Below are 26,082 nucleotides of genomic sequence, written 5' to 3' on the forward strand. Positions count from 1 at the left end.
GCTGGAGGGCCGAAGGTTCCCCAACCCTGCTGTAGAGACTCCACATCACCTTCTGAATGATTTACCTTACATCTGCAAAGATTGACACTGTGCTTTCCAGGCCTACTCCTAGATCATTGATAAATATATTGAACAGTAGTGGGCCAAGCACAAACCCTTGTGGTATTCCGCTGACTACTGGCGTTGAGCTGGAGAACATCCCGTTGACCACTACTCGTTGTACTCTGTTACCCAGCCAATTACCTATCCATGTGCAAATAGTATATCCTAGGCCAAGTTCCCTTAACTTGATGATCAGTCTGTGAGGCACTGTATCGAAGGCTTTTGCAAAACTAAATACACCACATCCACTGCTTTTCCCTGGTGAAGATGCTCGTTCACTTCCTCGTAGCAGCTGATTAAGTTAGTCTGACATGATCTGTCTCTTACAAACCCATGCTGACTTTTGCTAATAATCTTATTAACCTGCAGATAATCCTGTATGGTATCCCTCAAAATACCTTCCAATATTTTTACCCACTATAGAGATTAAACTAACTGGTCTATAGTCAACAGGATTTTTAGTTCCCTTTTTAAATAAAGGCACTACCTCAGCTATGCGCCAATCCTTTTCTTCCAGACCTCAGATAGCTGATCATCCAGCTTGTTTGAAAAGGAATAAGTGACAGATGACCGCTGTTTTCTACCAAATAAGGAAATAATAAGATTTTACTTAACGGTAAATCTATTTCTCGTAGTCCGTAGTGGATGCTGGGGACTCCGTAAGGACCATGGGGATAGACTGGCTCCGTAGGAGACATGGGCACTTTAAGAAAGAATTTAGGTTCTGGTGTGCTCTGGCTCCTCCCTCTATGCCCCTCCTCCAGACTTCAGTTAGAGAAACTGTGCCCAGAAGAGCCGACAGTACAAGGAAAGGATTTTGGTAATCCAGGGCAAGATTCATACCGGCCACACCAATCACACCGTATAACATGTGATAACAACCAGTTAAAAGTATGACAAATAACAGAGCATCAGGTCCAACCCTGATGCAACCATAACTTAACCCTTATTGAAGCAATAACTATATACAAGTATTGCAGAAGAAGTCCGCACTTGGGACGGGCGCCCAGCATCCACTACGGACTACGAGAAATAGATTTACCAGTAAGTAAAATCTTATTTTCTCTAACGTCCTAGTGGATGCTGGGGACTCCGTAAGGACCATGGGGATTATACCAAAGCTCCCAAACGGGCGGGAGAGTGCGGATGACTCTGCAGCACTGAATGAGCAAACACAAAGTCCTCCTCAGCCAGGGTATCAAACTTGTAAAACTTTGCAAGTGTGTTTGAACCTGACCAAGTAGCTGCTCGGCAAAGCTGTAATGCCGAGACCCATCGGGCAGCCGCCCAAGAAGAGCCCACCTTCCTTGTGGAGTGGGCTTTACTGATTTTGGAAGCGGCAAACCAGCTGCAAAATGAGCCTGCTGAATCGTGTTACAGATCCTGCGAGCATAAGTTTGCTTTGAAGCAGGAGCACCAAGCTTGTTGGAAGCATACAGGATAAACAAAGACTCTGTTTTCCTGACCCTAGCTGTTCTGGCTACATAAACCTTCAAAGCCCTGACCACATCAAGTAACTCGGAATCCTCCAAGTCAGTAGTAGCCACAGGCACCACAATAGGTTGGTTTATATGAAAAGATGAAACCACTTTCAGCAGAAATTGTGGACGGGTCCGTAATTCTGCTCTATCCGCATGGAAAACCTGATAGGGGCTTTTATGTGACAAAGCCACCAACTCTGACACACGTCTAGCCGAAGCCAAGGCTAATAGCATGACCACCTTCCACGTGAGATATTTCAACTCCACCGTTTTGAGTGGTTCAAACCAGTGTGATTTTAGGAAACTCAACACCACGTTAAGATCCCAAGGTGCCACTGGAGGCACAAAAGGGGGCTGAATATGCAGCACTCCCTTTACAAACGTCTGAACTTCAGGTAGAGACACCAACTCTTTTTGAAAGAAAATGGATAGGGCCGAAATCTGGACCTTAATGGAACCCAATTTTAGGCCCAAATTCACTCCGGACTGTAGGAAATGAAGGAAACGGCCCAGCTGGAATTCCTCCGTAGGAGCATTCCTGGCCTCACACCAAGCAACATATTTTCGCCATATACGGTGATAATGTTGAGCTGTCACGTCCTTCCTAGCCTTTATCAGCGTAGGAATGACCTCATCCGGAATGCCTTTCTCTGCTAGGATCCGGCGTTCAACCGCCATGCCGTCAAACGCAGCCGCGGTAAGTCTTGGAACAGACAAGGCCCCCTGTTGCAACAGGTTCTGTCTTAGAGGAAGAGGCCACGGGTCCTCTGTGAGCATTTCTTGCAGATCTGGATACCAAGTCCTTTGTGGCCAATCTGGAACAATGAGTATTGTTCTCACTCCTCTTTTTCTTATTATCCTCAGCACCTTGGGTATGAGAGGAAGAGGAGGAAATACATAGACCGACTGGAACACCCACGGTGTCACCAGGGCGTCTACAGCCATCGCCTGAGGGTCTCTTGACCTGGCGCAATACCGCTGTAGCTTTTTGTTGAGGCGGGATGCCATCATATCCACTTGTGGCAGTTCCCACCGACTTGTAATCTGTGCGAAGACTTCCTGATGAATTCCCCACTCTCCCGGGTGGAGGTCATGTTTGCTGAGGAAGTCTGCTTCCCAGTTGTCCACTCCCGGGATGAACACTGCTGACAGTGCGCTTACGTGATTCTCCGCCCAGCAAAGAATCTTGGAGGCTTCCGCCATCGCCACTCTGCTCCTTGTGCCACCTTGGCGGTTTACATGAGCCACTGCGGTGATGTTGTCTGATTGAATCAGAACCGGTTGTTCGCGAAGCAGGGTCTCCGCTTGACGTAGGGCGTTGTATATGGCCCTTAGTTCCAGGATGTTGATGTGAAGGCTAGTCTCTTGACTTGACCACAGACCTTGGAAATTTCTTTCCTGTGTGACTGCACCCCAACCTCGGAGGCTTGCGTCCGTGGTCACCAGTACCCAGTCCTGAATGCCGTATCTGCGGCCCTCGAGAAAGTGAGCGCTCTGTAGCCACCACAGGAGTGAAACCCAGGCCCTGGGGGATAGGGTGATTAACCGATGCATCTGAAGATGTGATCCGGACCACTTGTCCAGTAAGTCCCATTGAAAAGTCCTCGCATGGAACCTGCCGAAGGGAATGGCCTCGTATGATGCCACCATCTTTCCCAGGACACGAGTGCAGTGATGCACTGACACCTGTTTTGGTTTTAATAGGTTCCTGACCAGTATCATGAGTTCCTGAGCTTTCTCCATCGGGAGATAAACCCTTTTCTGGTCTGTGTCTAGAATCATGCCCAGGAAAGGCAGACGAGTCGTAGGAACCAACTGCGACTTTGGAATCCAGCAGTGTTGTCTTAACACTTCCAGAGAACGTGCTACGCTGATCAGCAACTGCTCTCTCGATCTCGCTTTTACGAGGAGATCGTCCAAATATGGGATAATTGTGACTCCTTGCTTTCGCAGGTGTACCATCATTTCCGCCATTACCTTGGTAAATATTCTCGGCGCCGTGGAGAGACCAAACGGCAACGTCTGAAATTGGTAATGACAATCCTGTACCACAAATCTGAGGTACGCCTGATGAGGTGGATAAATGGGGACATGAAGGTATGCATCCTTTATGTCCAGAGACACCATAAAATCCCCCCCTTCCAGGCTTGCGATGACCGCTCTCAGCGATTCCATCTTGAACTTCAACCTTTTCATGTATATGTTCAGGGATTTTAAATTCAATATGGGTCTGACCGAACCGTCTGGTTTCGGGACTACAAACATGGTCGAATAATAACCCCTTCCTTGTTGAAGGAGGGGAACCTTGACCACCTGTTGAAGATACAATTTGTGAATTGCAGTTAACACTATTTCCCTCTCGTGGGGGGAAGCTGGCAGGGCCGATTTGAGGTATCGGTGAGGGGGCATCTCCTCGAATTCCAGCTTGTATCCCTGAGACACAATCTCTATTGCCCAGGGATCCAACTGGGAGTGAACGCACTTGTGGCTGAAATTTCGAAGACGCGCCCCCACCGGGCCTAGCTCCACTTGTGGAGCCCCAGCGCCATGCGGTGGATTTTGCAGAGGCCGGGGAGTACTTCTGTTCCTGGGAACTAGCTTTGTTGTGCAGCTTCTTTCCTCTGCCCCTGCCTCTGGCAAGAAAGGACGCACCTCGGACTTTCTTGTGCGTTTCTGTGATCGAAAGGACTGCATTTGATAATACGGTGCTCTCTTAGGCTGTGAGGGAATAAAAGGCAAGAAATTTGACTTTCCAGCAGTAGCTGTGGAGACCAGGTCCGAGAGACCCTCCCCAAACAATTCCTCACCCTTGTAAGGTAAAACCTCCATATGCCTTTTTGAGTCGGCATCACCTGTCCATTGCCAAGTCCACAGGACCCTTCTGGCAGAAATTGACATCGCATTTATTCTAGAACCCAGTAGACTAATGTCTCTTTGAGCATCTCTCATATAAAGGACAGCGTCTTTAATATGCCCCAGGGTCAATAAAACAGTATCCCTATCTAGGGTATCCAACTCCTCTGATAAGGTATCAGTCCATGTCGCTACAGCACTACAGACCCAGGCCGATGCGATAGCCGGTCTGAGCAAGGTACCTAAATGCATATAAATGGACTTCAGGGTACCCTCCTGTTTGCGATCCGCAGCATCCTTGAGGGTAGCCGTATCCTGAAACGGCAGGGCTACCTTTTTGGATAAGCGTGTTAAAGCTTTGTCCACCCTAGGGGAGGATTCCCATCGTAACCTGTCCGTTGGCGGGAAAGGATACGCCATAAGAATCCATTTGGAAATCTGCATTTTTTTATCTGGAGATTCCCAAGCTTTTTCACACAACTCATTCAGCTCGTGTGAGGGGGGAAAAGTTACCTCAGGTTTCTTTCCCTTATACATATAAACCCTTGTGTCAGGGACAGGGGTTTCCTCTGTGATGTGCAAAACATCCCTAATTGCTATAATCATATATCGGAGTGATTTAGCCAACTTTGGCTGTAACTTTGCAACATCTTCATCGACACTGGAGTTAGAATCCATGTCGGTATCAGTGTCAACAATTTGGGATAGTGGGCGCTTCTGGGACCCTGACGGCCTCTGCGACATAGGATCAGGCATGGGTTGGGACCCTGACTGTCCTGAGGCTTCAGCTTTATCTAACCTTTTATGCAAGGAATTAACATCATCATTTAAAACCTTCCACATATCCATCCAATCAGGTGTCGACGGCGGAGACACCACATTCACTTGCTCCCGCTCTGCTTCCACATAGCCTTCTTCATTAGACATGTCGACGCAAGCGTACCGACACACCACACACACAGGGAATGCTCTTTTTGAAGACCGTTCCCCCACAAGGCCCTTTGGAGAGACAGAGAGAGTATGCCAGCACACACCCCAGATTATTTCAAGTGCCAGCTCGCTGTAAAGCCACCATCACCACCCCACGGTCTTGAAGTTGTGCCAATGTCCACTAGTGGCTGACAGAAAATAAGATTTTACACTTACTGGTAAATCTATTTCTCATAGTCCGTAGAGGATGATGGGACTCCGTAAGGACCATGGGGAATAGACGGGCTCCGCAGGAGGCATGGGCACTGTAAGAAAGACTTTGGACTCTGGGTGTGCACTGGCTCCTCCCTCTATGCCCCTTCTCCAGACCCCAGCTAGAGAAACTGTGCCCCGAGGAGATGGACAGTATGAGGAAAGGATTTTTGGGAATCCCAGGGCAAGATTCATACCAGCCACACCAATCACACCGTATAACTTGTGATAACTACCCAGTTAATAGTATGAACAAACATAGTCTCGGTCTAAACCGATGAAACTATAACATAACCCTTATGTAAGCAAAAACTATATTCAAGTCTTGCAGAAGAAGTTCGCACTGGTAAGTGTAAAATCTTATTTTCTCTAACGTCCTAGAGGATGCTGGGACTCCGTAAGGACCATGGGGATTATACCAAAGCTCCCAAACGGGCGGGAGAGTGCGGATGACTCTGCAGCACCGATTGAGCAAACAGGAGGTCATCCTCAGCCAGGGTATCAAATTTATATAACTTTGCAAAGGTGTTTGACCCCGACCAAGTAGCTGCTCGGCACAACTAATGCCGAGACCCCTAGGGCAGCCGCCCAAGACGAGCCCACCTTCCTAGTGGAATGGGCCTTAACCGATTTAGGCAATGGCAATCCTGCCGTAGAATGCGCCTGCTGAATCGTGTTACAGATCCAGCGAGCAATAGTCTGCTTTGAAGCAGGCGCGCCAACTTTGTTGGCTGCATACAGAACAAACAGCGCTTCAGTTTTCCTAACCCTCGCTGTTCTAGCCACATAAATCTTCAAAACCCTGACCACATCAAGGGACTCGGAATCCTCCAAGTCCCGTGTAGCCACAGGCACGACAATAGGTTGATTCATATGAAAAGAAGAGACCACTTTAGGCAGAAATTGAGGACGAGTCCTCAATTCTGCCCTATCCACGTGAAAAACCAGATAGGGGCTTTTATGTGACAAAGCCGCTAATTCCGAAACACGCCTCGCAGAAGCCAAGGCCAATAACATGACCACTTACCAATTGAGATATTTCAACTCCACTGTTTTGAGTGGTTCAAACCAAGGTGACTTGAGGAAACTTAATACCACATTAAGATCCCACGGCGCCACCGGAGGTACAAAAGGAGGCTGAATATTCAGCACCCCCTTCACGAATGTCTGTACTTCAGGAAGAGAAGCCAATTCCTTTTGAAAGAAAATGGATAAGGCCGAAATTTGGACCTTTATGGACCCTAATTTTAGGCCCAAAGTCACTCCTGTTTGCAGGAAGTGAAGCAGACGACCCAAATGGAACTCCTCCGTAGGAGCAGTCCTGGCCTCACACCAAGAAACATATTTTCGCCATATACGGTGATAATGTTTCAATGTCACGTCTTTCCTAGCCTTGATCAGGGTAGGAATGACCTCCTCCGAAACACCTTTTTTCGCTAGGATCCGGCGTTCAACCCCCATGCCGTCAAACGCAGCCGCGGTAAGTCTTGGAACAGACAGGGCCCCTGCTGCAGCAGGTCCTGTCTTAGAGGAAGAGGCCACGGATCTTCTGTGAGCAACTCTTGCAGATCCGGATACCAAGTCCTTCGTGGCCAATCTGGAACAATGAGGATTGTTCTTACTCTTCTTAGTCTTATTATTCTCAACACCATGGGTATGAGAGGTAGAGGAGGGAACACATAGACCGATCTGAACACCCAAGGTGTCACTAGAGCGTCCACCGCTACCGCCTGAGGGTCCCTTGACCTGGCGCAATACCGCTTTAGCTTTTTGTTGAGACGGGACGCCATCATTATTTATTTATTACCAGTTATTTATATAGCGCACACATATTCCGCAGCGCTTTACAGAAAATATTTGCCCACTCACGTCAGTGAATGGGCAAATGTCTATCTGAGGCAGTCCCCACCGACCCACGATCTGTGCGAAGACTTCTTGATGAAGTCCCCACTCTACCGGATGCAGGTCGTGCCTGCTGAGGAAGTCCGCTTCCCAGTTGTCCACCCACGGGATGAATACAGCTGATAGGGCGCTTACATGGCCTTCCGCCCAGCGAAGAATCCTGGTCGCTTCTGCCATGGCCGCTCTGCTCCTTGTGCCGCCTTGGCGGATAACATGAGCCACTGCTGTGACATTGTCTGACTGAATCAGAACCGGTTTGTCCCGAAGCAATGCCTCCGCCTGGCGTAGGCCGTTGTATATGGCCCTCAACTCCAGGACGTTGATGTGGAGACGTGTCTCTAGATTCGACCAGAGACCTTGGAAACTTCTTCCCAGTGTGACTGCTCCCCAACCTCGTAGGCTTGCGTCCGTGGTCACCAGGATCCAGTCCTGAATTCCGAACTTGCGGCCTTCTAGGAGGTGAGCACTGTGCAGCCACCACAGGAGAGATACACTGGCTCTGGGAGACAGGGTGATCCTCTGATGCATTTGTAAATGGGACCCGGACCATTTGTCCAGTAGATCCCATTGAAAGGTCCTCGCATGGGACCTTCCGAAGGGGATGGCCTCGTACGATGCCACCATCTTCCCCAGGACACGCGTGCAGTGATGCACTGAAACCTTTTTTAGCTTTAATAGGTTCCTGACCAGGGCTATGAGCTCCTGAGCCTTTTCCATCGGAAGAAAAACCTTTTTCTGGTCTGTGTCTAGAATCAGACCCAGAAAAGTCAGGCGCGTTGTAGGGACTAGCTGGGACTTCAGTATATTGAGAATCCAGCCGTGCCCCTGCAACATCCTCACCGACAGCGACACGCTGTCCAGCAACTTCTCCCGAGATCTCGCCTTTATGAGGAGATCGTCCAAGTATGGGATAATTGTGACACCCTGCTTGCGCAGGAGCACCATCATTTCCGCCATTACCTTGGTGAAAATTTTTGGGGCTGTGGAAAGCCCAAACGGCAACGTCTGAAATTGGTAATGACAGTCCTGTACTGCAAATCTCAGGAAAGCCTGGTGAGGAGGGAAAATCGGAACATGAAGGTATGCATCCTTTATGTCCAGGGACACCATCCAATCCCCCCTCCAGGCTGGCGATGACCGCTCTGAGCGATTCCATCTTGAACTTGAACTTTTTCAAGTACAAGTTCAGGGATTTTAGATTCAAAATGGGCCTGACCGAACCGTCCGGTTTCGGGACCACAAACAGGGTTGAGTAATACCCCTTTACTTGCTGGAGAAGAGGAACTTTGACTATCACCTGTTGAAGATACAATTTTTGAATTGCAGTCAACACTAACTCCCTCTCTGACGGGGAAGCTGGCAGAGCCGATTTGAAAAACCGTCGAGGAGGCACGTCTTCGAATTCCAGCCTGTATCCCTGAGAAACAATCTCTATAGCCCAGGGATCCACCTGTGAGTGAACCCAGACCTGGCTGAAAAATCGAAGACGTGCCCCCACTTGAGCTGACTCCCCCCGGGAAGCCCCAGCGTCATGCGGTGGACTTTGCAGATGTAGGGGAGGACTTCTGCTCCTGGGAACTAGCTGCATGCAGCTTTTTTCCCTTGCCTTATCCTCTGGCAAGGAAGGACGATCCCCGTACCTTCTTGCTTTTTTTGGAACGAAAGGACTGCATTTGATAATGAGGTGCCTTTTTAGTATGCTGCGGGGGGACATAAGGTAAGAAATTCGATTTACCGGCCGTAGCAGTAGAGACAAGGTCCGAGAGGCCTTCTCCAAACAACTCCTCCCCCTTGTAAGGCAACGACTCCATATGCCGCTTTGAGTCGGCATCCCCCGTCCACTGTCGGTTCCACAGGAGTCGCCTAGCAGAAATAGACATAGCATTTATTCTGGAGCTTAGTAAACAAATGTCTCTTTGAGCATCCCTCATATATAAAGCAGCATCTTTGATATGCTCTAGGGTCATTAGAATGGTATCCTTATCTAGGGTGTCAAGTTCCGTAGATAAGGAATCTGTCCATGCTGCGACAGCACTACACACCCAGGCCAATGCCATAGCCAGTCTAACGATCGTACCGGAATGTGTGTAAATGTGCTTCATGGTAACCTCCTGCTTACGATCAGCAGGATCCATGAGGGAAGCTGTATCCTGAGAAGGCAGTGCCACCTTCTTGGATAAGCGTGTCAGCGCCTTGTCTACCTTCGGCGAAGATTCCCATCGTATCCTGTCCTTTTGTGGAAAGGGATACGCCATAAGAATCCTTTTGGGAACTTGTAGTCTCCTATCTGGAGATTCCCAAGCCTTTTCGCACAAGTCGCTTAGTTCAAATGAGGACAGAAAAGTGACCTCAGGCTTTTTCCCTTTATACATGTGTACCCTCCTGTCAGGGACAGGGGGTTCCTCAGTGATATGCAAAACCTCTTTAATGGCAATAATCATGTAACGAATACCTTTCGCCACCTTTGGCTTAATTTTGCATCCTCATAGTCGACACTAGAGTCAGTATCTGTGTCAGTGATCTGGGATATGGTGCGTTTTTGAGACCCCGAAGGTCCTGGTGCCACAGGGACAGGCATGGTCTGACTACCTGACTGATCCCTAGCTTCAGCCTTGTCTAATCGTTTATGCAGTAAATTTACATTTACATTCAAGACATTCCACATATCCACCCAGTCCGGTGTCGGCGTTGCCGACGGCGACCTGACCATCATGCACTCCCCCTCCTCCTTAGGTGAGCCTTCCTCAGCAAACATGTCGACACACATGTACAGACACTTCACACACACAGGGAATCTCTTTTCTGAAGACAGGTTCCCCCAGAGGCCCCTTGGAGAGACAGAGAGAGTATGCCAGCACACACCCCAGCGCTATATAACCCTGGAGAAAAACAGATTGTTTACCCAGTGGCGCTGCTTAATGTATAAACGCCAATAACGTGCCCCCCCCCCTCTACTTTAAAACCCCCTTTCACCATGTGTCAAGCAGGGGAAAGTCCGGGTAGCTCCCTCTCAGCGGTGCTGTGGAGAGAAAATGGCGCTGGTGAGTGCTGAGGGAGAAGCCCCGCCCCATCGGCGGCAGGCTTATGTCCCGCTCAAACTTACTAAAAAATGGCGGGGGCTCTTTTATATACATGTACAGTGCCCACCTGTACATGTATATAGACTATTGCCATAGGAGAGGTGTTTTATTGCTGCCCAGGGTGCCCCCCCTGCGCCCTTACAGTGACCGGAGTGTGTGAGGTGTATGGGAGCAATGACGCACAGCTGCGGTGCTGTGCGTTACCTCAGTGAAGCACCGAAAGCTTCTGCTGCCTGAGACGTCTTCTGTCTTCGTTTCTTCTGGCTCTGTGAGGAGAACGGTGGCGCGGCTCTGGGGTGAACGCCCAGGACGAACCTGTGTCCACTCCCTCTGGAGCTAATGGTGTCCAGTAGCCGAGCCTATAATTTAAGTAGGTCTGCTCCTCTCTCCTCAGTCCCTCGATGCAGGGAGCCTGTTGCCAGCAGTGCTCCCTGAAAAAGAGAAAAAATCCTAACAAAAATGCTTTCTAAGCAGGAAACTCAGGAGAGCTCCCTGTAGTGCACCCATTCTCCTCTGGGTACAGTCTAAAACTGGGGTCTGGAGGAGGGGCATAGAGGGAGGAGCCAGTGCACACCCTGAGTCCAAAGTCTTTCTTAAAGTGCCCATGCCTCCTGCGGAGCCCGTCTATTCCCCATGGTCCTTACGGAGTCCCAGCATCCTCTAGGACGTTAGAGAAAAATGGATTAAAGTCCACTGACCTCCGTAATGTCCTAAAAGTAGCTAAAACAAATCAGTGCGCAAACTCGTCTTATGCTACATATAAGGGTGTGCAAAAAGGTTTGGATATGCACTGCATAGGTAGAGTAGACACAATTTGATTGGTTGTGAATGATGATCTCTGACTAAAGTTTCTCTGAAATGTCAAGGCACAAAACCTAAGCAGCACTGCACACCGAAGAAGTCTGCATGTTCACTTCCGTTACATACTAATCTCATGGAGCTCAACCCAAGCCACTTGAGAGCCATGATCTTCTACAACTACAAGAGTTATCTGTGACAGCAGGAGTCGTTACACACAGCAAGCTGCTTTTGGGAGAAAGCACCATCAAAAACCACTGTGTTTGAGTGGTCTGCAGAAATTTGGCGTGGAAAATGGTCAAGAGCACTGCGACCGACCTTTGTCGGTAATCGCCAAGGACAATGTTGATGTCGTGCGGGCCATAGTTGAGGTGGACACCAGTCTGATCATAGCCCAGTTAGAGAAGGCTATGAGCATCTCATCGGTATCCATCTGCTTGGTACTCTACAAAAAGCTTGGCCTGAGCAAATATTCTGATTGCTGAGTTCCCTATTAGCTGGCCCAAGAGCACAACAAGGCTCGGGTGACTTGGTGACAACATGCTGGCCAGGTTTGATGGCAGTCACTCAAACTCTGTCCGGGAGATCATCAGTGGCAATGAATTCTGATCTTCAGTTTCAACCCCCGAGACCAGTCAGCCCTGTGGACCCCAGTTGGTGGTGGTCTACCACAGAAACCCCAAAGTGTGGTCAAGCAGAAGGTGGCCGTTTATGTGGCCAAGACTGATGACTGCCGCAAGTGCTGGAAGCCATTTCCAGGCACTGTTCAAGAACTTGCACTGATTGTGCCCTTCTCCGTCACAACAATGCAGCTGTCCACAAGTGGTGGATTTTCTGGTTCATGAACACATCCAGGAGCATGGTCATCCGCACAGTCCAGACCTGGCCCTCTGCAACTTCATGTTCCGACAAATCAAGCACAAGATGCATAGGATTTGTTTTGAGTCACCGGAAGTTGCAGCGGAGACCTTCATCCAGCATTTAAGAGACATACCTGCTTCGGACTGGTCAAACTGCTTCAACAGGTGGTTTGAGCACATGCAACATTGCATAGACTCCTCAGGCGAATACTCTGAAAACATGTTATGTTCACTTTGTAAATAGAAAACTTTTTGTGCACACCATTTAAACAGAGCAAAGTCAAACTAACCTCTGCTATGGTTAGATTACAACCTACTTAGGTCACTCATGTTCATTTTGATAATAGGCCTAAGGTCATATGTGCGTTAATACAAGGAAGGGACACACAATCTACAATACTTTATATCAGTCCTGACACAAGAGTATCACCTGGAGCAGACAGCAGGTCCTTTTAAAATCAAACGTCAGTTCTGGTTACATCATTAAAACAATAATAATTCTGTTAAATATTACCTTATACTACTTACCAGGACTGGTTATAGCAGAGGTCGTATTAGTTGGGGATGGGAAAGATGTTCCTATCAGAGCTGGTGCACTAAATGTGAAACCAACCTGTAAAAGAAAAATATGCAATAAAACAAGTCAATTCACTAACACAGACTGCTTGCAATTTTCATTTTGCCAATATAAATAAAGCTTTAAAAAAAATAAAAAAAGTAAAAAAAGTTTGAATACTAAAAACAACCACCATCATCATCATCAACAACAAACAGGCAAGTAAGATACAATGTACTGTAGACCTAGGAGGAGGCAAAAACATAATAGACCACGTTTTATAACCTATATACGTTACACCAGGAGTGTCAAACTCGCAGACCCTACCGCATCCTTTTGTGGCTCGTTGGCAGGGAATTAGACCAGAAAGCCGAAAGGGGTATTTATGGGGCAGTGTTAACTCGGACCACAACGGGGCGGAACTGCGGAACTGCCTCCGACCGCCAACACTGCGTCCTCGTCTGCAATGTCCCCAATCATTCCTGCAGCAGGAGGAGAGGAGGCTGGGTTCTGGGCGGGATTTCTTCTGCCTGCCCCGCCCATATCACAATACACTCATTCAGGGGCTGCCTCACTGGCCTCCTCTTTCTTCCCGTCCAGTCCTCCTGCATGCATGGCTTTCAGCAGCAGAGGTCCCGTATTTTCAGAGGATGAGGGGGTTAAGTTATCCTGCAAATGGTGGCTGAATGCAAGGTTTCCTACATACCATTGTGACTGTATATGATATGTGCACTGGTGGGAGGTGCAGGCAGTGGTAAGCCTGCCCAGAATCAAGCCTCCTCTCATGTAGCAACAATGACTCTATACATGGCACTATACTGGGAGACAGTATGTGTAACTGGCATTATGGTGGGGGCATAAATAAATATTCCAAAATCCGGAATAATCAGTTATCCAAAATGCTTCTGGTCCCAAGCATTTTGGATAACGGATACATTGCATATACACACACATCTCTCTTTCTTTTACTTGTGGCACAAACAAGACTTAGACCTTGATTCAGCCAAGTTGGGATTTTGAGTTTGACATGCCTGCTCTACACCATCTTACACTGCTCTTTTGAATTTGCATTGCAATTGGAGAGTACAGTTTAATTTAGGCTTGCATGTTATAATGCATGCTATACCACGCTGTTCACCAATGTCTACAGTTTTCGACAACCCTATGAGAATATCCCTAAATCAACTACACCCAAGCCCTGCACCAACTATAACCAATTAGCTGTGAAACAGAAACGAGCCCACTTAATATCCAAGTAATTCGGCTATTTGCATATATAAAGTCACAGATCTCAATAAGTCACATAATATTAATGAAATACTGAAATGTATATCTGAATAGCATAAATATCTGCTATATAAAATACATTTTCAACAAACAGGAAATCACAGAAGCCTGATCACATGATCAGTTCAAAAGCTACCATTATAACCAGCAACATCTGTTTGCATTCCAAAGACAGCTGTGGCACTAACTGCCCTTGGTAACCAGGCACACTGATGTAAATGTTTACATGTGCAATAGAGGCAAAGGAAAGGTTTATAGCAAATGCACCATTATAATATTCATAAGTGAAAATAATGATACTCTAACACAGGGGTGGGGAACCTCCGGCCGGCGAAGCCGTTTGCTCCGGCCCACCCGCTTATGTCAGTGAGACACGCCGCCGCTCAGTCCGGCGGCGTGTCTCAGCTGTCAGGACAGGGAGGAGCGCGCGGCTATGTCGGGTGGCGGCGTGTAGGAGTTCAAACCAGCCGCCGGTTCGTGAGCCAATCAGAGCTCGCAGGCCGGCAGCAAATCAGGAACCGCCGCCGACAGACACGCTCTCCTCCCTGCCCCCCTGCCAGCCGAGACACGCCGCCGGATGGAGCAGCAGCAGTGGGAAGCAACACAGTGGGGTGGTGGGGGCGCATTTGTAGACATGGCACTGTGGGGGCAATTGTGGATCTGGCACTGTACTATTGGGGGCATACGTGTATCACGTCCCATTTTAATTGGCCAAACCCATTTTTTGGGTGGCTTCCTGCGTGCGGTAGACAGTGTGAAGTAGTCACGCCCATCTGGCCGGACCGGAGATTCCCTGTAGTGGCGCAAAGGTGACGTCATCGGCTCAGTGCGGACGCACGGAAAGCTCCCTGCACGTGATGGTGAGTTTATTATACACACACACATTATTTATTTTTATATATATATATATATATATGTGTGTCAGTGTCCGATATATATTTGTGTGTCAGTCTCCGAGTGCCGCTGCTTGCAGGGCCGAATCAGTTACAGTCTCTTATCTAGTTCATCAGTACACCCTACAGAATATACACCTATAAGGGTGAGGGTGTTCTTTAAAGGCTTGAACAGAAAACCTATTGACTGTATCTGGATGTATTTCTTTTAAGAATGTTTATCTGAATGTATGGAACCTTTTATTTGTAAAAAAAAAAAAAAAAATTTTCATATGAATTTATGGAATTCTATATGGTTTTTTTTTTAATAAAAACAAATTGGTATCATATCTAATTTAGGCCATTCTGGCCGTCTTTTTGTTCGGGTGTGTTCTCTGGTGTGAGGGTATACTTGCAGGTGATACCAGTTATAAGAATCCACACCGTCGAAGAACAGCTACTGGAAATACTAAAATCTGAGTGTTTTAAAGTTATACCAAGCGCAATTGGTTATTGTTTTGTTTGTTATTCTTTGAAAGTTCACTAACAGGGACTTTCTCCATATTGCTGCTGGTGGGTTGAGCGCGGGGTGGAAGATATATATATATATATATATATATATATATACATACACACATACACACACACACATATGTATGTGTGTATATACACATACATACACACCCGTGCATATATACACACTTTTTTTATTAGGAGATTTAATGGTAGACTTACCATTGTTAAATCTCTTTCTGCGAGGTACACTGGATTTCACAGGGAGTAACATCAGGGTGTAGAGTTGGATCTTGATCCGAGGCACCAACAGGCTAAAGCTTCGACTGTTCCCAGGATGCACTGCACTGCCTCCTCTATAGCCCTGCCTCCAGGCACTGGAGCTTAGTTTTGTTAACCAGTCCAATGCAGTAGCAGGTAAGAGAGAGAAGGTAAATGTTAGTCACGTAGAACAACATTCTTACGACAGGAGAAGTGACTAGCGGCTAATGCCATACAAACCCAAAGCAGCCAAGTGCGTCAGGGTGGGCGTCCTGTGGAATCCAGTGTACCTCGCAGAAAGATTTAACAATGGTAAGTCGACCATAAATCTCCTTTTCTGCAGCGAGGTACATTGGTATTCCACAAAGAATAACATTGGGGATGTCTTAAAGCAGTTCCTCATGGGAAGAGACGCACAGTAACGGGTGTCCAAAGGAAGCATCCTGGGAGGCGGAAGTATCAAAGGCATAGAACCTGATGAATGTGTTCACAAAGGACCACGTAGCCGCCTTGCACAATTGTTTAGTGGACGCACCACGGCGGGCCGCCCAAGAAGGTCCAACCGACAGAGTAGAATGGGCCTTGATAGCAGCAGGAGCTGGGAGCCCAGCCTGCGTATAAGCTTGTGCAATCACCATTCTAATCCATCTGGCCAAAGGTTTGCTTATTCGTAGGCTAGCCACATTTGTGAAAACCAAAAAAGTACAAAAAGGGAATCTGACCTCCTGATAGAAACAGTCCTGTCCACATAAATACGGAGAGCCCGTACCAACTCCAAAGATCTTTCTCTGGGAGGACAAACCAGAAGATATGAAGGCCAGAACCACAATCTCCTGGTTAAAGTGAAGAGATGATACCATCTTAGGCAAATAACCTGGGAGAGTTCGAAGAACAGCCTGGTCACGGTGACAAATCAGAAAGGGCGGATGACAGGACAAAGCTCCTAAGTATGACACCCTCCTAGCAGAGGCAATAGCCAACAGAAATATGACCTTAAGCGTAAGGCATTTAAGGTCCACAGACTCAAGAGGTTCAAATGGAGACTCCTGCAGGGCATTTAAGATGACAGACAGATCTCATGGAGCCACAGGAGGGACAAAGAGGCTGAATCTGTAGAACACCCTGAGTGAAAGTGTGTACGTCAGGAAGAGAAGCAATTTTTCTCTGAAACCACACCGACAAGGCAGATATATGAACCTTGAGTGAGTCCAGACAAAGGCCCAAGTCTAGGCCTTGAAGAAAAGCCAATAGTCTGGAAGTTTTGAAAGTATATGCATCATAATTATTAGCAGCACACCAGGTGAAGTAAGAATTCCAGACACTGTAATAAATCCGAGCCGCAGCTGGTTTACGGGCTTTCAACGTAGTTTGAATCACCGCCTCAGAGAATCCTTTTGCTCTCAGGAGTGATGCTTCAAGAGTTACGCCGTCAAAGCCAGTCTGGCCAGGTCCGGGTAGATACAAGGGCCCTGAACGAGGAGGTCTGGGCGTTAAGGAAGCTCTATCGAGAGACCCTGCAGGTCTGAGAACCAATGCCGCCTGGGCCACGCTGGATCGACTAGAAGTAGTATTCCTCCTTCTTGCTTGAACTTCCGTATTACCCTGGGCAGGAGTGACACTGGAGGGAACACGTGCGGCAGCTAAGACCAGAACCTTGTGATTGTGTCGAGACGCCATCAGGTCTATATCTTGTAGGCCCCACTTGTCCACTAGGAGTTAAAAGACTTCGGGATAAAGACTACACGTCCTGACGACTGAGGAAATCCGCTTCCCAGTTGAGGACTCCCGGAATGAACACTGCGATATGGCTGGCAGATGGTGTTCCGCCCAGCGGAGGATTTTTGACACTTCCATCAATGCCATGCGGCTTCAAGTGCCGCCTTGATGATTTATGTACGCCACCGTGGTGGCGTTGTCAGACTGTACTTAAACAGGCCTGTTCTGTACCAGAGGCAGAGCCAGAGTTAACTCGCAACTGCCCGCAAATACAGAATGTTTACCGGGAGGAGAGATTCCTCCCTGGTCAACCGATCCTGGAGAAAAAGTGTTGCTGGCATCCATTGTCAGGAGGACCTAGTTGGAGATCCAGAAGGGATGGCCCCTGCTCAACTGTTGGTCCTGTAGCCACTAGCTCAGTGACAGACAAAACTCTGGAATCAGGATGATCATTTGAGACCTGATACGATGAGGCAGGCCGTCCCATTTGGAAAGGATTAACCTATGCAGAGGGCGGGAATGAAACAGAGCGTACTCTACCATGTCGAAAGCAGACACCATAAGGCCTAGTACTTGCTTCGCAGAGTGTATCGACACTCTCTGGTGAGAGAGAAAGCATCTGATCTTTTCCTGAAGTTTCAGGACCTTCTCAGGAGACCAAAACAGTCTTTGGCTGTGTGTGTCCAGCAGCGCCCCCAGGTCCACCATGCTCCGAGCAGGAACCAGCGAGGACTTCTTCCAATTGATGAGCCACCCGTGGACATCTCCAGTTGACTGAGGAGGACATCTTGGGAGTTCACCAGAATCAGTCGTCCAGATACGGCAGGATCCTGATTCCCTGACGGAGGAAAGCAGTCATCACGGCCATGACCTTGGTGAAAAGCCGAGGTGCCGTGGCCAGTCCAAATGGCAGAGCCTGGAACTGAAAATGAAGGTTGCCAATAGCAAACTGCAAGAGGTACGTGCAGGTAAGCATCATGTATGTCCAGGGATACCATATAGTCCTCGGGTTCCATGGCCAGCACAATAGAGCGCAGAGTTTCCATACGGAATTTGGACACTTAAAAACTTGTTCAATGATTTGAGGTTGAGGATAGGCCAGAAAGACCCATTCGGTTTCAGAACTAGAAACAGGGTCGAATAGTATTTCCAGCCTCTCTGGGACAGAGGTACCGGCACTACCACTCCTGTTTCCAGGAGGGATTGTACAACCACGTGTAGAGCTTGCGCTTTCAACGGATCCGAAGGGATAACCGTTGAACAGAACTGGCGAGGGGGACATCTCTTGAAAGAAATTGCGTACCCGTGAGAGACAACTTCCCGCACCCAGGCGTCTGAAGTTGTCTTTAACCAGGCCTGGGTGAACTGCAGAAGTCTGCCTCTCACCCACCCTGGGGTCCACCAGGGGGAGGCCCGTCCCATCATGCAGCAAGCTCGTTTTGTTTGGAAGCAGGCGGATGGGTGGCCCAGGATTGTTTAGATTTGGGCTTAGTGGTTTTGGAAGTACAAGCCTGTCTCGGGTACGCCTGATCTTTTGCTTTACTTGGAGGTCGGAAGGAACGAAAAGTGGTACTCTTAGCTTTCTGAGCAGAAGGATTAGTACTTAGGAGAAACGCAGTCTAGGCCGTTGCCAAGTCAGTCACAATCTTATTATGATCTTCCCCAAACAGGATGTCTCCCTTGAAAGGGAGTACCTCCAAGGTCTTCTTAGAGTCCAGGTCCACTTTCCAGGACCTCAACCACAGAATCCAGCCAGCCAGGATAGACGTAGTAGAAGCCTTGGCCGCCATGACCCCTGCATCAGAGCCACCTCCTGAATATAGTGAGAGGCTGTGGTAATATATGACAGATATTGTCTGGCAGTGTCAGAAAAATCCTGGAGGTAGCTACTCCTCAATTGCCTGAACCCATGCGTCAATTCCCATTTGCTGCCCAAGAGGCAGCCATAGTGGGTCTATGTACAGCATCAGTAACCGTGTAGACAGACTTCAGGCATCCCTCCACACGCTGATCTGTCGGTTCCTTCAGTGAGGTGATAGTGGTGACAAGTAGAGTAGAGGACACCACAAGACTGGCGACATGAGAGTCCACCGGCAGTGGAGATTCCCACTTGTTGCTCAACTCCACAGGAATAGGATAACGAGCTAGCATCTTTTTAGACAGGGAAAACTTCTTTCCTGGAGATGACCAGGATTCCTGACGTATGTCAATTAAGAGGTCAGAATGTGGTAAAACTACTTTAGCAATCTTCTGACGTTTAAACTTATCATGTTTCTTAGATGTAACAGGAGGCTCAATGTCATCATCAATTTGGAGAATCAGCTTGATAGCCTCCACAAGGTCAGGAACATGAACCTGGGTTGCAGATTCCTCATCAGAAGCAACTGTATCAGTGTCTGACGGAGCAATATATTAACCATCTTCATCGGAAGAATTATCCGAAATATTAGTGGATTGTGCGGAAGAAATGGCCCACTTAGAGGACCCCTTTGCCCCAGAGGGATATGGGATGGACTTATGTCTAACCAAAGTCTGATTTAATTGCTGTACCTGGGTAGACAAAGTATCCGCCAATGGCGGATTAACTACAGGGACAATATGTGGCTGTAATGGCACAGGAGGCCCCACAGCTGGCATGAGACACGTTACAAGCGTAGTCAGCATATTTGAAAAAGCTGCCTAAGGTGGGTCTTGATTGACCACATGTGCCACAGACGGACTGGGAGATGTATGACCCCCAGTGCCTGAACCAGCAGCTAACACATTCCCCCACTGGTGAATCCGTGACAACAGCACTGCATGATTCAGGAGAATCCGTGGATGCCCCACCCTGTGTAGCAGACATCATGTGGGATGTAACCTTAGGATGTAATAATACAATATAGCCAGACCAAAAAAAACAGCAAAAAATCCAGTGTTTTGTGACTGTAAATACAGAGCACAAACAGAGAATTTAAGTGGTGTAGGGTGACTGAAAAACAGAGTGAGAAATACAAACAGTATACCCCGTGTAGCCCTATATATTATGTGAGGCCCTGACGCACCTAGTTCCCCAGGGTACAGAATATAGGCCCTCATTCCGAGTTGTTCGCTCGCTAGCTGCTTTTAGCAGCATTGCACACGCTAAGCCGCCGCCCTCTGGGAGTGTATCTTAGCTTAGCAGTATTGCGAACGAAAGATTAGCAGAATTGCGAATAGAATTTTCTTAGCAGTTTCTGAGTAGCTCCAGACTTACTCCTACACTGCGATCAGTTCAGTCAGTTTCGTTCCTGGCTTGACGTCACAAACACACCCAGCGTTCAGCCAGACACTCCCCCGTTTCTTCAGACACTCCCGCATTTTTCCCAGAAACGCCAATGTTTTTCCGCACACTCCCATAAAACGGCCAGTTTCCACCCAGAAACACCCACTTCCTGTCAATCACACTCCGATCACCAGAACGATGAAAAATCTTCGTTACGCTGTGAGTAAAATACCAAACTTTTGTGCTAATTTACTTGGCGCAGGCGCACTGCGAACATTGCGCATGCGCAGTTTGCGACTAATCGCTCCGTAGCTAAAAAAACTAATGAGCGAACAACTCGGAATGACCCCCATAGTGATAGCAAATGTATGCAGAGCCGCTGAGGGAGGTGATGGAGCCACAGCACAGCATGTCATAAATACATAGAAAGTGCTGCGGCCCTTGAAGTCTTCTAAAAAAGCTCTTTTCAGGGCTGCCTAGCGCAGTCCCACCTGTTAGTGACCAATTTACAAACTGAGCTTCAGTGCCTGGAGGCGGGGCTATAGAGGAGGCGGTGCAGTGCATCCCGGCAACAGTCAAAGCTTTAGCCTGTTGGTGCCTCGGATCAAGATCCAACTCTACACCCGATGTTATTACCTGTGGAAAACCAGTTAACCACGCTGCAGAAATAAAAATACATCATATTTTATATATATATATATATATATATATATATATATATATATATATATATATATATATATATATATATATATATATATAAAATAAGATGTTATTTACCGGTAAATCTATTTCTCGTAGTCCGTAGTGGATGCTGGGGACTCCGTAAGGACCATGGGGAATAGACGGGCTCCGCAGGAGACAGGGCACTTTAAGAAAGAATTTGGATACTGGTGTGCTCTGGCTCCTCCCTCTATGTCCCTCCTCCAGACCTCAGTTAGAGAAACTGTGCCCGGAAGAGCTGACAGTACAAGGAAAGGATTTTGGAATCCAGGGCAAGACTCATACCAGCCACACCGTATAACTTGTGATAAACTTACCCAGTTAACAGTATGAACAACAACGGAGCATCAGATCAACCCTGATGCAACCACAACATAACCCTTATTTAAGCAATAACTATATACAAGTATTGCAGAAGAAGTCCACACTTGGGACGGGCGCCCAGCATCCACTACGGACTACGAGAAATAGATTTACCAGTAAGTAAAATCTTATTTTCTCTAACGTCCTAGTGGATGCTGGGGACTCCGTAAGGACCATGGGGATTATACCAAAGCTCCCAAACGGGCGGGAGAGTGCTGATGACTCTGCAGCACTGAATGAGCAAACACAAAGTCCTCCTCAGCCAGGGTATCAAACTTGTAAAACTTTGCAAGTGTGTTTGAACCTGACCAAGCAGCTGCTCGGCAAAGCTGTAATGCCGAGACCCATCGGGCAGCCGCCCAAGAAGAGCCCACCTTCCTTGTGGAGTGGACTTTACTGATTTTGGAAGCGGCAAACCAGCCGCAAAATGAGCCTGCTGAATTGTGTTACAGATCCAGCGAGCAATAGTTTGCTTTGAAGCAGGAGCACCCAGCTTGTTGGATGCATACAGGATAAACAACGACTCAGTTTTCCTGACTCTAGCCGTTCTGGCTACATAAACCTTCAAAGCCCTGACCACATCCAGCAACTCGGAATCCTCCAAGTCACGAGTAGCCACAGGCACCACAATAGGTTGGTTCATATGAAAAGATGACACCACTTTTGGCAGAAATTGTGGACGGGTCCGCAATTCTGCCCTGTCCATATGGAAAACCAGATAGGGGCTTTTATGTGACAAAGCCGCTAATTCTGACACACGCCTAGCTGAAGCCAAGGCTAATAGCATGACCACCTTCCACGTGAGAAATTTTTAACTCCACGGTTTTGAGTGGCTCAAACCAGTGTGACTTCAGGAAACTCAACACCACGTTAAGATCCCAAGGTGCCACTGGAGGCACAAAAGGGGGCTGAATATGCAGCACTCCCTTTACAACGTCTGAACTTCAGGAAGAGAAGCCAGTTTTTGAAAGAAAATGGATAGGGCCGAAATCTGGACCTTAATGGAACCCAATTTCAGGCCCAAAGTCACTCCCGACTGTAGGAAGTGAAGGAAAACGGCCTAGCTGGAATTCCTCCGTAGGGGCATTCCTGGCCTCACACCAAGCAACATATTTTCGCCATATACGGTGATAATGTTTAGCCGTCACGTCCTTCCTAGCCTTTATCAGCGTAGGAATAACCTCATCCGGAATGCCTTTCTCTGCTAGGATCCGGGGTTCAACCGCCATGCCGTCAAACGCAGCCGCGGTAAGTCTAGGAACAGACAGGGCCCCTGTTGCAAAAGTCTTGTCTTAGAGGCAGAGGCCACGGGTCCTCTGTGAGCATTTCTTGCAGTTCTGGATACCAAGTCCTTCTTGCCCAATCCGGAACAAAGAGTATTGTTCTCACTCCTCTTTTCCTTATGATTCTCAGCACCTTGGGTATGAGAAGAGGAGGAAATACATAGACCGACGGGAACACCCACGGTGTCCCCAGTGCGTCCACAGCTATCGCCTGAAGGTCTCTTGACCTGGCGCAATATCTCTGCAGCTTTTTGTTGAGGCGGGATGCCATCAGGTCCACCTGTGGCAGATCCCACCGACTTGCAATCTGCATCAAGACTTCTTGATGAAGTCCCCACTCTCCCGGGTGGAGGTCGTGCCTGAGGAAGTCTGCTTCCCAGTTGTCCACTCCCGGAATGATCACTGTGCGCTTACGTGATTCTCCGCCCAGCGAAGAATACTGGTGGCTTTTACTATCGCCACCCTGCTCCTTGTGCCGCCTTGGCGGTTTACATGAGCCTCTGCGGTGATATTGTCTGACTGAATCAGAACCGGTTGGTCGCGAAGCAGGGTCTCCGCTTGACTTAGGGCGTTGTATATGGCCCTTAGTTCCAGGATATTGATGTGAAGGCAAGTCTCCTGCCTTGACCACAGCCCTTGGAAATTTCTTCCCTGTGTGACTGCCCCCCACCCTCGGAGGCATGCATCCGTGGTCACCAAGACCCAGTCCTGAATGCCGAATTTGCGACCTTCGAGAAGGTGAGCACTCTGCAGCCACCACAGGAGAAACACCCTGGCCCTGGGGGATAGGGTGATTAATCTGAAGATATGATCCGGACCACTTGTCCAGTAAGTCCCATTGGAAGGTCCTCGCATGGAACCTGCTGAAGGGAATGGCCTCGTATGATGCCACCCTCCTTCCCAGGACTCGAGTGCAGTGATGCACTGACACCCGTTTTGGTTTTAATAGATTCCTGACCAGTGTCACAAGCTCCTGAGCTCTCTCTATCGGGAGATAAACCCTTTTCTGGTCTGTGTCTAGGATCATGCCTAGGAGAGGCAGATGAGCTGTAGGAACCAACTGCGACTTTGGAATATATAGAATCCAGCCGTGTTGTCGTTACACTTCCAGAGAAAGTGATACGCTGTTCAGCAACTGCTCTCTTGATCTCGCTTTTATGAGGAGATCGTCCAAGTACGTGATAATAGTGACACCTTGCTTCCGCAGGAGCACCATCATTTCCGCCATTACCTTGGTGAATATTCTCAAGGCCGTGGAGAGACCAAACGGCAACGTCTGAAATTGGTAATGACAATCCCGTACCGCAATTCTGAGGTACGCCTGATGAGGTGGATAAATGGGGACATGAAGGTATGCATCCTTTATGTCCCGAGTCACCATAAAATCTCCCCCTTTCAGGCTTGCAATGACTGCTCTTAGCGATTCCATCTTGAACTTGAACCTTTTCAGGTATATGTTCAGGGATTTTAAATTCAATATGGGTCTGACCGAACCGTCTGGTTTCGGGACTACAACTTGGTTGAATAATAACCCCCTCCTTGTTGAAGGAGGGGAACCTTGACCACCACCTGTTGAAGATACAATTTGTGAATTGCAGTTAACACTGTTTCCCTCTCGTGGGGGGAAGCCGGCAGGGCCGTCTGTGAGAGGGCATCTTCTCAAAGTCAAGCTTGTATCCCTGAGACACAATATCTATTGCCCAGGGATCTAACAGGGAGTGAACCCACTTGTGGCTGAACTTACGAAGGCGTGCCCCCACCGGGCCTAGCTCCGCCTGTGGAGCCCCAGCGACATGCGGTGGATTTTTGTAGAGACCGGGGAGGACTTCTGTTCCTGGGAACTAGCTGTGTTGTGCAGCTTCTTTCCTCTGCCCCCGCCTCTGGCAAGCAAGGACGCACCTCGGACTTTCTTGTTTCTTTATTCGAAAGGCTGCATTTGATAATGTCGTGCTTTCCTAGGCTGTGCAGGAATATAAGGCAAAATATCAGAATTACCAGCTATAGCTGTGGAGACCAGGTCCGAGAACCCTTCTCCACACAATCCACAGCCTTCCATATGCCTCTTAAGTCGGCATCATCTGTCCATTGCATATTCTACAGGACACGTCAAGCAGAAATCGACATAGCTTTGACTCTAGGACCCAGTATACTCATGTCTCTTTGGGCATGTTTTATATATACATCTCTTAAGAAAGCATCTTTTATATATATATATATATATATATATATATATATATATATATATATATATACACACACACACATATTATATATATATATATATATATATATATATATATATATATAATATATCTCTATATACATACTAGGGTCTCAATCTCTGCTGATAAGGTACCTGTCCACGCTGCCACAGCGCTATAAACCCATGCCGACACAATCGCCGGTCTGAGTAGTGTACCAGAATGTGCACGCTATCTGCAGGATCCCTGAGAATAGCTGTTACGTCAGGGCTACCTTTTGGGCAAACGTGACACCCTAGGGGAAGATTCCGATCATATCCTGGCCCTAGTGGGGAAAGGATACTGCCTGAGAATTCTTTGTGGGAAACGGCAGTCTCTTGTCTGGAGATTCCCGCTCTTTTTCTTCATGAGAGGAGGGAAATTTACCTCAGCTTTCTTCCCCTTAACATGTGTACCCTTGTGTCAGGGACAGATGAGTCATCAGTGATATGCAAATCATCTTTTATTACAATAATCATCTATTGAATACTTTTCTGCCATTTTGGCTGTAACTTTGCATTATCGTAGTCGACACTGGAGTCAAACTCCGTGTCGATATCAGTGTCCATTATTTTGGATAGTGAGCATTGAGAGACTCTAAAGGTCTCTGCGACATAGGGACAGACATGGGTAGATTTCCTGTCTGTTCTCTAATCTTTTGTGCAATAAATTCACCTTAGCACTTAATTACACATATCCAAACAGGTGTCGGCGTTGTCGACGGAGACACCCTCTCACGCACATATTTGCTCCATCTCCTCCTTAG

General features: G+C 47.9%; 1 protein-coding gene across 2 annotated transcripts in view; it reads right to left on the reverse strand.

Moving 5' to 3' along the window:
• Positions 1-26,082, reverse strand: part of NUP153 (nucleoporin 153) — a 336,682-nt gene that overhangs the window by 81,344 nt on the left and 229,256 nt on the right. For both annotated transcript variants that reach the window (XM_063923224.1, XM_063923223.1), the window contains one exon: positions 12,787-12,871. In XM_063923224.1, coding sequence (XP_063779294.1) covers positions 12,787-12,871 — 85 coding nt within the window. The remainder of the gene's footprint in view (positions 1-12,786; positions 12,872-26,082) is intronic.

The sequence above is a fragment of the Pseudophryne corroboree genome, chromosome 5 (assembly GCF_028390025.1).
Source record: "Pseudophryne corroboree isolate aPseCor3 chromosome 5, aPseCor3.hap2, whole genome shotgun sequence".
NCBI lineage: Eukaryota > Metazoa > Chordata > Amphibia > Anura > Myobatrachidae > Pseudophryne > Pseudophryne corroboree.